Raw genomic sequence first — 12,910 nt, 5'->3', positions numbered from 1 at the left:
TTCCCACATTTCTTAAAAAGACCAGCTTCCAAACCGGAATGAATTCTAAAATGAAAACTGCACAATCTTAAATTTTATATCAAAGAGGCTAGGACTAGGTGTAATTTCAGGATGTACGTCCGATTTTCATTGAAAGGACAAATTGGTTATACCAAATGCTAAGATTATTGTTATTATTGACAGGAGACATTCTCAAGGTTAAAATATAGAAAGTCACAGATAATGTAGCAGAAAGTATATTGGAAATGAACGTTAGTCGCCAATCTTATAAATATCACATCTGAGCCCTTATTTGGGATATTATGTTTAGACTAAGATATTCTCTATTAATAATGACATTGACGTGTTGGGGAGAGTTCAGAGAAGAGCAAGAGGGATAATTCAGCAGATGAAGATTTGAAGTTATGAAGGAGAATGACTGAGAGCTACAGTTTTACCCAGTTTGCAATTGATGCAAACCTACATGTTATTTTATAAAAAATGCAAAATATAAAGTAATGTAAAGGTAAAACAAATAAAACAACAATGATTTATTGTGAAAAGGTCAACTTAGGCCCATTTTAAACTTTTTTTTATTTCTTCTTTAGGTTTATATATGTGAGAAATATACTACGAATATGTAACACAAAGTTTAAAGTACTGGAGACTTTTGAGTACAAATCCTATTTTGCACAGAAAGAGCTGAAGTAAATTACAGGACAATACCTTTGTAAGAAGGCTTGCTATAATGTGGGTTCACTTATAACACAATTAGATTATGAATTCCAGCATTTTCTGAGCTGAAAATCAAAATCACACCATCCAATTCCTGTCCTAGCAAAAAATAATGTTCAATTTCTGGGTTGTTAAGTTGTTACCAATAGAACCTTCCTCCTAAAGTCAGAACCTGTGCAATGTAAGTGCTCAATCTGTGCAGAAAGCACCACTATTTTAATCAAGAAAGTGACATCAGTCACTGATGTCCCAGAAGTTTCTTTGTAACTTGGGACCTGAGACATTGGATCCACACAATTGTGTTATAAAAGGTTTCGTCCCATATGCCTTAATATACACGGTCCAATACTGCAGCTTTTGATTGCAAATAGCCGATCAAAGTATAATCTATATTGGGAGTCAATGCTCCAAACCACTTTTAGTCATTCCCAACTGTACAGGATTCCTGATCAAAACACAGGACACATATACAAAATCCTGATTCAACTGTAACAAACACCTTCAACTAGCCAAATGTTATAGTCAGTACGATAAAATGCATTTAATCACAAGTAAATTTTCCAGACTGCTGCATAGTTTGAACATATTAGTGATTGCCGATTACAATATTGTGTTGCTGTTGTTCATCTTAATAAAGAAGCAACACAGCACTGCAGAAAAGTCGCTTGATTCCCTTGGAGGATCAGCATATATTCTGATACAACATTACCTCATGAGATTATGACTAGTTGTACATATTCTGTGGAAAGTGTGAGCTGAATGGGCTGAACAGACTCTTCTTAAGAATCTCCACAATGCAGAGTTTGTGATCTTTGGTAGAATAATGCCAGTGGAGGAAGGGAGCAGGAAAAGATCAGACATCTTTCAGTCAGTCTTACACATTGTGGTTAGTTGCAGGAAGACAACTAATCTCGGGGTGTTGTTAAGGAACTTCAAATAACTTAAAAGGGAATATTCCCATAACATTATCATTATAATGATGTTATTGCTGAATGGCCAAAGCACAATGATACAAACATTTTGATTCATAGTTTTTAGAATTATTGAATAAGTATAATCTTGATTGAAGCATATTGTATTTCCTGTAAAACACTTTTCTGGGTTATTAGAATTAAATAAACTGAAATAATGATTATTGGCTGTGCTTTGTGTCTCTGGGTGTCAGTAGTTTTACTTTGAGTTGAAACTTGTTCATCACTGATTTATAAACATCTCAATGTGAACCCAGGCTGTCTACAAACAATCCATCTTCAAATACCAGCATGTTTCCATCCAGTTGTCCCAGATTTCTTCTCTTATTTCCTCGTGGACTGTCCAGTTGGCCTAGATACCCTTGCTGCTATAAGTTTTGTGGTAATTTTTCTGATGCCTCCTGCTTAAACAAGGCTCAACTTTCATGTTCTGAAATTCATACTGAAAATGAAGTGTGTGATCAAGTGAGCTTGTACCCTTCTTATGCCCATGGATGTTTCTCAAAGCACTGTACAAAGAAAGTATGCGTTAAGCCCTTTGAGATGTCCTCCCGACATATTAATGTAAATTGAGTTATAATACAGATCACAAAATTTGAGATCAAAGAGATATTGACGAGGGCTTTGAAAGCAAGGAAAGCGGATACAAAATGAATGGCTTTTGAAGAAAGAGTAGGGGCTTTGTGGCTGAAAAGCTAGTGACCGATGGTGGGAAGAAGCGAGGCACCATTATAACACTATTCTAGCAGCTAAAATTAAAAACATAAATGAAGTGCATATTTTTAAAAACATTGTTGGTGATCCAGTGATGAACAGCTTGATGGGAACTTGGAACCATTCTCTGGAAGCCGGAGGGGAATCATATCACACACTGTAAACTCCCCGTACACCCTTCAAAATATAGATTCCCATTCAATCTTTTGGTTATAAATTTACCATTGATTACTCCAGGGCTTACAAAACTTTTATACAGAATTTATAGTTCATATGCCGTTTCTGACTTATCATTGGACCAGTTGCCTGCTAGCATTAGTGAAAATATCAGTGATTATTCGATACTTGGCATACTGAGTAATAAATGATAATCTCTTTAATACTTTAACATATTCAATAATGTAGAGTCCTGTAGCTTAATGATTAGCATACTTGCTTCACGATGAGAGGATCTGGGTTCGATTCCCGAGCGGATCGAAACCTTAGGCAAGTTTCCTTACTTCATATGCCTCTTTACCTAGCAGTAAGTAGGAGCCCGGTTGTTAGTCAATTGTTGGATCGCTTTCCGCTTTTCGGGTAATAAAAAGAAAAAAAATATGGTCACTCAATCCACAACTGTTTGTGGGACAAGGTGTGCAATTGGCTGCTGTCTTTCTCCCACAAATACAGTCAATGCACTTTGCAATATATTCTGTGAAGCGTTTTGAGACGTCTCAACAAGGCGCTATATCAAATGCAAGGACTATTATTAATACTGACCACGTTTGGCTCTCACAGTTCTCCATCTAGTGACGTAGATGAATACTGCAACCCCCTGCAACTATGGTGTATGATTTTCAGCATAATTTTATCACAGGGATCTGAATAGTAGTGATTTGCAACAGGAGTTATTAAGAACAACATCAGGTCACCAGTAGCCTTCCCTTCTGGTACATCATCTTCATTGCAGCTTACTACGAGGTAAACAAGAGACATGTGGAGTAAGGGATGTTGCCTAAGGTTTCACCCTGCCGGGAATTGAAACCGGGTCCTCTCGCTTGCGCGGTGAGCTCGCTAACCGCTTTGCTATGGGAATCTAAACACATCCAGTGCAATAAACTCAGAGTGCAATAAACTCAGAAGCTGGCTGCAGGGCACAATCCGGCCAAATGTTCCACATTTGACAATCAAAGGACTTGGTGGATGTAAAACTTTACAAACAAACAGTGGGAGAGCTTTTGGAAAACCCAATACAATTTGTGGATGTTATTACAAAGCTGAAAAACTATTATGTAAGAAACCTCTAGGTTACGTAGATTACTGTGGATTTCCATGTAACGTGATAAAGGATAATTTACTGCCTCTTGCCCCACCACTATTTAGTGTGAGGGAATCTAATACTGTGCATTACAGACGCCGTCCGCCTTGAAGGGCGCTATATAAATTCAAGTTGTTTTGTTGTTGCACTGTACTTTTCCAATATCAAGGATTAAAATCAAAATCAGTCAACCAGTGTCTCGCTCTCAATTGTATCCAGAAACTTTTTCTTTCTTCAAAACATACCATGATACTCAGAGACTGTGAAACTCATTTAGATATCCAGTCGTAGCAAATCGTGTCCACGCACTGAGGCTTATGCTAGGCAGATTGCTAAAATACCAATCTTTTTATTTTATTATTTGCTCTAACCATCAGCTTTAAGGTATAAAACAGTATTAAAGGCAATTGAGTATTGCAGATGGGGGTAGTTTCCATTAGGAAAATGTCTAATTATGCTGTGTTTCGCCCACAAAATACACAGTCAGTCCACTTTACAATATATTCCGTGAAGCGCTTTGAGACGTTTCAATGACGTGATAAGGCACAATATCAAATGCATGGATTATTATTATGATGTCACTTTCAATAGAGTGTACTATTTTCCTTCTGATACTATGCATTATGTATTCTGCTACTAAATTGAAAATGATAATATGAAAATTAAAATCTTTACTAGAAATTTTTTTGCACTTTACTAACCTAGGGGTGCTGAGGCCAACAGTAATAAGTCTAACTTATAAAGAAAAATCTTGAATCAAGCCACAGGGAGTCTGGATTTCACCAGATAGTTGACGGTGGCTCTGTGGCATCCTGCATCACATAGCACGCACGTAGCCAAGCTGTGGGAAACAAAATAAAGAACGCAAAGTTAAGACTCTGCAACAACAAAATTACATTTTTAAAATGCCGAGTCCTCCTACTGTGCCCTCTCAAAAGGAGTCCTCCCACAGGAGTCATAGAATCATAGAATTATACAGCCATTTGGCCGATTGTGTCTGTGCCGGTTCTTTGAAAAGAGCTATCAAATTCAATCCCACTCCCCCGCGCTCTTCCCTTCAAACTTGTCCTCCCCAAATAATTATCTACTTCACCCTTAAAAGTTGTTATCGAATCAGCTTCCACCTCCCACCCTTTCAGGCAATGCATTCCAGATCCGAACAACTTGCTGCGTGAAAAAATTTCTCCTCCCCTCCCCTCTGTTTCTTTTAACAACTATTTTAAATCAGTGTCCTAGGGTTACCAACCCACCTGCCAGTGGAAATACTTTCCCCTTGTTCACCCTCTCGAATCCCCTCATAATTTTGAAAACTTCTACTAAGTCTCCTCTTAACCACTGCTCCAAGGAGAATAATCCTAGTATCTCTAGCCTCTCCCGAAAACTGAAGTCCTTAATTCCTGGTACCATGCTGGTAAATCTCCTTTGCACCATCTCTGATGCTTTGACATCCTTGTACCATCAGCTTATATTGTCTCTCCTCATTTTTCCTCCCAAAATGCGTCATTTCACATTTCTCCACATTAAACTTCATCTGCCATGTGTCTGCCCATTTTACCAGCCAGGGTGGGAGGGCTATTTACTCCCAAATCTTTCATTAAAAGCAGGACACAAAACCACCACAACTTTTGCATTTATTATAATTATCACCATGTTTTTGGAGAGGTTGTGAGAGAATGAGCTGGAGTGGAAGCAAACAATCATCATCGGGAACACTTCCCTCAACAGTACACTAGCAAACAATCATCATCGGGAACACTTCCCTCAACAGTACACTAAGTCAAAGTGCACTTACTTTGCACAAGTGGACACAGTGCCTGGTTTTATTTTGAACATCAAAGCTAAAAGTGAAAGTTGATAGGTCTATGGGCTTATCTTGGGTTAACATAGCAGGGATTCTAAAAAATTGCTTGCGATGTTACGATTGTTCTACACCTCCTATTTCCCCGAAAAGCTCAGAAAGCTGGAATGTGATTTGGGTGAAAGTTGACTTCAAGGGCAGTATAAAATGTTTAGCAAATAATATGACTGCAACCGCTACTAAATGTTGTACTTTTGATAAACCACCGTCAGATATTGTCAAACATCCGTTCATTTTGTACGTTGGATCTCAAATCTAGTGCAGTTTGATATCTTATCCTGACTTCATATCGGTTTTGTTGTGTTTACAGGAAGTGTCATTGGAGTGATTCACAGTGATTCTTAATGGGTTGCCATATTGCATTTACAGCTGACAGTCAGCATTTCTTCTCTCTCAAGGATTTGTGTGGAAAAAAAACAACTTTCCTTCCTTCCCCATTCAATTAAACTATTTTTTTCAAATTGAATTTGGGGAAAGAAGAAAGATTTTGTCTGGTATGTTTGTAGGTAAAGGCACCATCCTGTAAAACAGGTTTGAACCCTTGTCTGAGACCAGTGATAACTACTGTATTGACTGTGTTTAAGGTAAATGTAATAATAATAGTGATATCGCATGACAATTTTTTCCTCCTTCCCCTATTTCTGTAAATGTCAATGATAAAATATGGATATTTCTTTACATAGTATGAAGCTCCGAGTTGCCATCCTGAGTGAAGGGTTTCATATAAATGCAAGTTGCTGTTGTTGTTAGCCACATGTTAAAGGGGAGGCAAAATGATCTTATGGGTCTGTTACCGTTTCAATGCAATCAATCAATAAATCAGGCTTCAAATTTGTTATATTTTTACAATTAAAAAGCTACAATTAGATTTTTAACAGTAATAATATAACATGACTATGAGAGGAGTTGGAAGACATTTAGTGTTAAAATGTGTGAGTGTTATTTATACAATGCAATCACCACAAAAACACACACGGTGCACGCCAATCTCTAACTGGCTGACAAATGCAGAAATTCAATCACCTTTATTTCATACTGAGTTGTGTTGCCCACCAGGAAGCTCGCAGGGAGTTCTAAATGTTGTACTTTTGATAAACCACCGTCAGATATTGTCAAACTTCCGTTGATTTTGTACGTTGGATCTCAAATCTAGTGCAGTTTGATATCTTATCCTGACTTCATATCGGTTTTGTTGTGTTTACAGGAAGTGTCATTGGAGTGATTCACAGTGATTCTTAATGGGTTGCCATATTGCATTTACAGCTGACAGTCAGCATTTCTTCTCTCTCAAGGATTTGTGTGGAAAAAAAACAACTTTCCTTCCTTCCCCATTCAATTAAACTATTTTTTTCAAATTGAATTTGGGGAAAGAAGAAAGATTTTGTCTGGTATGTTTGTAGGTAAAGGCACCATCCTGTAAAACAGGTTTGAACCCTTGTCTGAGACCAGTGATAACTACTGTATTGACTGTGTTTAAGGTAAATGTAATAATAATAGTGATATCGCATGACAATTTTTTCCTCCTTCCCCTATTTCTGTAAATGTCAATGATAAAATATGGATATTTCTTTACATAGTATGAAGCTCCGAGTTGCCATCCTGAGTGAAGGGTTTCATATAAATGCAAGTTGCTGTTGTTGTTAGCCACATGTTAAAGGGGAGGCAAAATGATCTTATGGGTCTGTTACCGTTTCAATGCAATCAATCAATAAATCAGGCTTCAAATTTGTTATATTTTTACAATTAAAAAGCTACAATTAGATTTTTAACAGTAATAATATAACATGACTATGAGAGGAGTTGGAAGACATTTAGTGTTAAAATGTGTGAGTGTTATTTATACAATGCAATCCCCACAAAAACACACACGGTGCACGCCAATCTCTAACTGGCTGACAAATGCAGAAATTCAATCACCTTTATTTCATACTGAGTTGTGTTGCCCATCAGGAAGCTCGCAGGGAGTTCTTGGTACTTACCACCCACCTTGTAAGGGCTCAAATCTGCGTTTGTCAGATGTTGAACGACCAACTAGTGACTATGCAATGGAAAAGAACTGCAATTAACTTGGAATATCTGTTTTGTTTTGTCCTCTCTGTTCTTTGATCAAATGTTTCATTTTTAATATTGAGTGCTGACAACACTGGGATATTGGCTTGGAAACCTACTCACTCTCCATAGTGCATTCCAAAATTTCTATCTAAATTTTTTCTTTGTCTTTATTTCCCTGCCGCCTTCTCTGCCTGTTCTTATAATCTGTTCCCTTCCAACGTCCCCCAGTTCTGACCTGAAACATTAACTCATTTTCCACTCTCCATAGATGCTCCCTGACCTGCTGAGTGCTCCCAGTAACTTCAGTTTTTATTTCAGATTTCCAGTATCTGCAGTTTGCCTTTTGCACTTCTCAAATGTCTGTCATCAAAAATCTCCCGCATGGAACTAGCACATCTCCCTGAAGCTCCCACTTTGACAAATTAATGCTATCATTTGGATGTTGGAAGGAATAATATTAAGTTTAGTTATTTTTCTTAATGGAGATTTGCAGGAAAATACTTTGTCCTTAAACAATGCCCCACCCCTGCCTCCACTTGTGTTTTAACTAAAATAACTCTTCAAATTGTTCATTTCAACAGTATCATCTAAACTCACTGCTCATTTCCCCTCTAACTTTCGCCACCTCTTCAGAAAACACTGACTCACACTGTAACACTGTTCCATAACTTCAACAACAAAATTGGTGGAGAAAAGTATAACAAAAAAATTGATCAAAACACATTACACCAGTTTTATTATTAGTCAATACATATAAAACGTACTGTGGTACACAAAAGAAATCACTTAAAATGTGGTTCTTACAAAGATTGGCTGTAATCCAGCATTAACAAACTAATTATATGTTAATACGAATAACCAGGCAAAGTTGAAACACTGGGAATGGCCAGCTATAGGATGGGATATAATCCTTACGTTTCACACATATTGTGGCAACAAGTTGAACCTGAAAGCAAAGAAAACAAAATTAATTTTTCTCCTGAATATTAATTTGATTTTGAACACAGTTAAAAAAACACTTCTGCAATAAGTCAAAACTACCTGAATTGAAGAATTTGTTCAACTAAATGTTAGCAGTATATAAAGTTCATAGGGCCAGGGTCGGTGGAAATACACAGCAAATTTGACTTAGCGCCTCATCATGTTGTTGAGACAACTCAAAGGGTTTTACAGATTATACTGTAAAGTGTAGACTGTATTTTGAAAATCATTGAAAATCATTCAGCATTGAAAAAAAGGATCAATCAATGTGTTAAATTATTGCAAGTATGCTCAAGCTAGATCCCACTTTTACCAAGTTAAGGTTGTGGCTAGACCAGCTGTGTGTGGGGTTAATATCTGACCCTAACAATACTATACCTTTTGTTGGAGGTCTGTGGATCTGCATGATACCCATGCGGGTGGCTGGGTTAGTACAAATCAGCCGCACACCAGGACCTTGTCCGCCTTTTGGTAGATGCTCTGGTCTATTTTCGTAAAAGCAATCTGTTAAAATAGGTGGATTTTGGTTAAGGTACAAAAAAGTTAAATATGTTGTTTCATCTTGTGTTTTTGACCCATTATCTGCGTTTGGCTGGAAATAAATGAGATGCAGATCCTTTATCTGATGCTAACAAGTCACTGAATTGGTGTGAGTCAAGAAACAATTTATGAATAAAGAACGCCTTTCCTTAGAATGTGCCAAAGATGAATCTGCTGCAATCCTTCCTTTTCATTTGTCAAAAAAAAATACTTGCTTCTCTCATCAACAACACCAACAACTTGGATTTATATAGCGCCCTCCACGCCAGATGGCGTCTCAGAGCGCTTCACAGTTACGGATCCCGGGGCTGAGCCAGGGGGAGGGGGAGGAAGGTGACCAAAGGTGCGGTCGAAAAGAAAGGTCTTCAGCCGAGACCTGAAAATAGGAAGAGAGGGGACGAGGTGAAGGGAGTGAGGAAGGGAGTTCCAGAGCCTCGGGGCATAGTGACTGAAGGCACGGCCGCCGAGGGTGGAGTGGAGGACTCGGGGGACGAGGCGGAGGCCAGACCTGGTGGAACAAAGGCAAGCGGTACTGTTTTGAGGAGAGAGGAGGTCAGAGAGGGTAGGCTGGCGAGGAGGGTGTTTGAATCGCCCAGCCGAGAGGTGACAAAGGCATGGACCAGGGTTTCAGCGGCTTTTGGTGAGAGGTATTGGCGGAGACAGGCAATGCGTTGGAGGTAGAAGAAAGTGGTGCTGGTGAGGGACCGGATATGGGGGAGGAAGGATAATTGGGGGTCGAACCTGACGCCTAGGTTGCGAACCGGTTCGGAGAGTTTTAGCAGGAGGTCGAGTAGGTGGAGGAGGTGAGAGCCGTGAGATTTTAGACGTTGACGAGAGCCAAAGAGTATGGCTTCCGTCTTGTCAACGTTCAGCTGAAGGAAATTTGCGCTCATCCAGCTCCTGAGGTCTGACAGGCAGAGTGACAGAACCTCAGGGGACTGGGGTCGCAAAGTTAGGTGGAAAAATAAAAATAAAAATTCTAACTGTTCCTAAAGGTGGAGGTGTACCCCATGTCTGTGGAAAGAGGAGGGGGTCAAGGATGGATCTTGGGGTACCCCGCAGGTAACCAGGTGAGAGCGGGAGGAGAAGCCATTTGTGCAGATGTACTGCTGGCGGTTTGTGAGGTAGGACTCGAACCAGGCGAATGCAGTCCCACTGAGGTGGATGACGGAGAAAAGGCGGTAGAGGAGGATGGCATGATCGACTGTGTCGAATGCGGCGGAGAGGTCCAGGAGGACAAGGAGGCAGAGGGAGCTCTGGAGGAGTTCGAAGAAGGAATAAGAGAGGTGCGCGCGGAGTTGATTTGCAACAGCTGTGAGGCCCGTGGGGTATGAAACTACATTTATAGCAGGTTGGTAGCTGAGGAGGGTGTTGGTGGCGGAGGAGGGTGTTTGTGGTGGATTCAGCGGAAAAAGTGTGGCTGCACTTTTTTATTGGCCCAGCTAATGATTAATAAAACCTCTCATTAAAGGGAACTTTTCGACAGTCAGGAAAAAGGTTTTGTTAAGATCCATCTAATTGACACATTTCACACACACAGACAAAGCCCTCAGCTTCTCAGTTTCTTGTTGGCCTCCAGTACCTCAGCCTTAATACATGTATCAGCCTAGCCTTGGCAATGAGTGTTGGTATGTCAACACTGAAGAAGACGTCACTGCCAACTCTGACCTATCTTCTCATAGCTGCCAAATATGTTGGTTGCCACATATGTTGACTACCAGGAGAGGAGCTGAGAAAGGAAGTAGACCAAGAAGCCCACTGCAGAGTTTTAAACAGTAAAATAATAACCTGTAGCCTTTTGACCAAGTGGCAAGAGTGCTACTAACATTTCCAGACATTTCATTTCAATGTGTTTTTAGATGGAGTCTACAATATAAACTAAAAATGGATATCATTTCATTCAGGCCAACAACTGATGAAGAAATGAAGTCCTTATCTATATATTTTAAATCAATTTCTATTTCCAGTTTTGAAAAGCAAGCAGGAATAGCGTCCATATATAAATATATATTATTTTACTCCGGTGATATAGACTCTTCCAATTGAGAAAGCGAATGGTTTATTTTTCATAGCTACTCTTTGCATAGTTAACAATTTAATACAGTGAATACAGTGGTGAAATTTGTTCTGAAGCACATCAAACAATAATACTGTGAGCTGTGCTGGTCTAGGTTAGGGAAATAATTGTTCTAAATTGTGAAAGGATATTTGCAGTGATGGGGAGAAACATTGCTTCAGCTTCAGTCTGGATCTCAAGATGATGGCAAAGATAGCCTACGCCTTCTGTTGCCTCCAAACCAATTGCCATGGCGTAAAGCTCTATTTCCAACTCAGTACTCAGCCCTGCTGCGACCTGCATGAAAGAAATTCATTTAATTAGCAGAAAAATACATTGCAACAAACTGAAAAGGGGTCCTAACAGTTGTTCAGGCATTGGTATGCTACTGCTTGGCTGGTTTATCAGCTAGTGCACTGCCTATTGTCTGTGCATTAGAACACATCTTTTCAATTTTACTAGTCTTTCAATTTTAAAAGTAAGCTTTTCAAGAAATCAAGAGATGCACATTGAGCTGTTTCTGTGCATCTGTTGCCTGAGTTGGCAGAAACCAGGGAGTAGTTGCAATTCCTGCCCCTTTCAACAAAGCTCTAAAAAATACATAATATTGACAATCATGGAGTTAATGGAATAACAGAAGCATTTGGTTTAACTCTGTTAGTGTTGCCAGATGAACAGATTAGACCTAGACTTTTTGGGAAATTGTGTTCAAGTGATTGATAGTGAAACACTGTACTTACAGGTCCTGGTTTAAAACACAATCTAAGTCCAGTGCTGGACAGAGGAGGCTTCACTCGAAATCTAAAGAAAGACAGCAGAATACATTGAAGGTTTGTCCAGTAATAATCTACAACTAATTCATTGCATTTCAGATAGTGGCCCAGGGATACCTTCAATAAGAGTTGCACAACTCTAACTGTTCCTAAAGAAATAGGAATAAACACTTTGCCAAGAAGGGTGGTGGTGTATCCCTACAACATTCTGATAACAACAACAAATTTACATTTGTACAGGACCTTTTACATCAGGAGGATGTCCCAAGGTGCTAGACAATCAGTGTTTTGGATCCGAGCTGGGGTTCGGGATCGGAGAGGGTGGAGGGCAGGGGGAGAAGGAGGGTGATCAAAGGCATAATTTAAGAGGAGAATCTTGAGACGGTGGAGGGAAGCACTGCGGGATGGAGTTCCAGAGGATGGGAGCAGAGTGGCTGAAGGCTCGCCCACCAGTGCTGGGGCAGATATGGGGGGGACGTGAAGCAGGCCAGAGCCTGCTGAGTGGAGGGAGCAGTTAGGTTGGTAGGGGGTTAGGAGGTCGTAGAGGTAGGGGGCAGCAAGGCCATGGAGGGCTTTGAAAGTGAGGACCAGGATATTGAACTGTATCCTCTGTGTGATGGGAAGCCAGTGGAGTCGGTCGAGGATAGGGGCGATAGGGTCGTGGAGTCTGGTGTGGGAGAAGACATGGGCTGCAGAGTTCTAGATGATCTGCAGCTCATGGAGGGAGGAGTTGGGGAGGCCGAAAAGCAGGGAGTTTGCATAATCAAGCCTGGATGTTATGAATGCGTGAATGAGGATCTTGGTGGTCTGCTGTGTGAGACAGTGGCAGTGCTGGGTGATGTTGTGGAGGTGGGGGAAGGCAGAGTGGGTCATTGCATGGATGTGGGGTAGAAAGGATAGTTGAAGGTCAAACAAGATGCCAAGGTTCCGGACTGGCTCAGTGAGGTGGAGTGC

The 12,910-nt window shown here is 40.1% G+C and overlaps 1 protein-coding gene across 1 annotated transcript in view; it reads right to left on the bottom strand.

Annotated features, from left to right (window-relative positions):
• Nucleotides 1–8,337: 8,337 nt before the first annotated feature.
• Nucleotides 8,338–12,910, bottom strand: part of spag17 (sperm associated antigen 17) — a 72,075-nt gene continuing 67,502 nt past the window's right edge. Inside the window, 4 exon segments of the mRNA XM_042334043.1 lie at nt 8,338–8,552; nt 8,966–9,103; nt 11,336–11,480; nt 11,924–11,984. Coding sequence (XP_042189977.1) covers nt 8,518–8,552; nt 8,966–9,103; nt 11,336–11,480; nt 11,924–11,984 — 379 coding nt within the window. The 3' untranslated portion in view covers nt 8,338–8,517.

The sequence above is a fragment of the Callorhinchus milii genome, unplaced genomic scaffold (genome assembly GCF_018977255.1).
Source record: "Callorhinchus milii isolate IMCB2004 unplaced genomic scaffold, IMCB_Cmil_1.0 Scaffold4, whole genome shotgun sequence".
NCBI classification, from domain to species: Eukaryota; Metazoa; Chordata; class Chondrichthyes; order Chimaeriformes; family Callorhinchidae; genus Callorhinchus; species Callorhinchus milii.
Note: the sequence above shows the minus strand (reverse complement) of the source record. Positions and strands in the feature narration are given on the sequence as shown.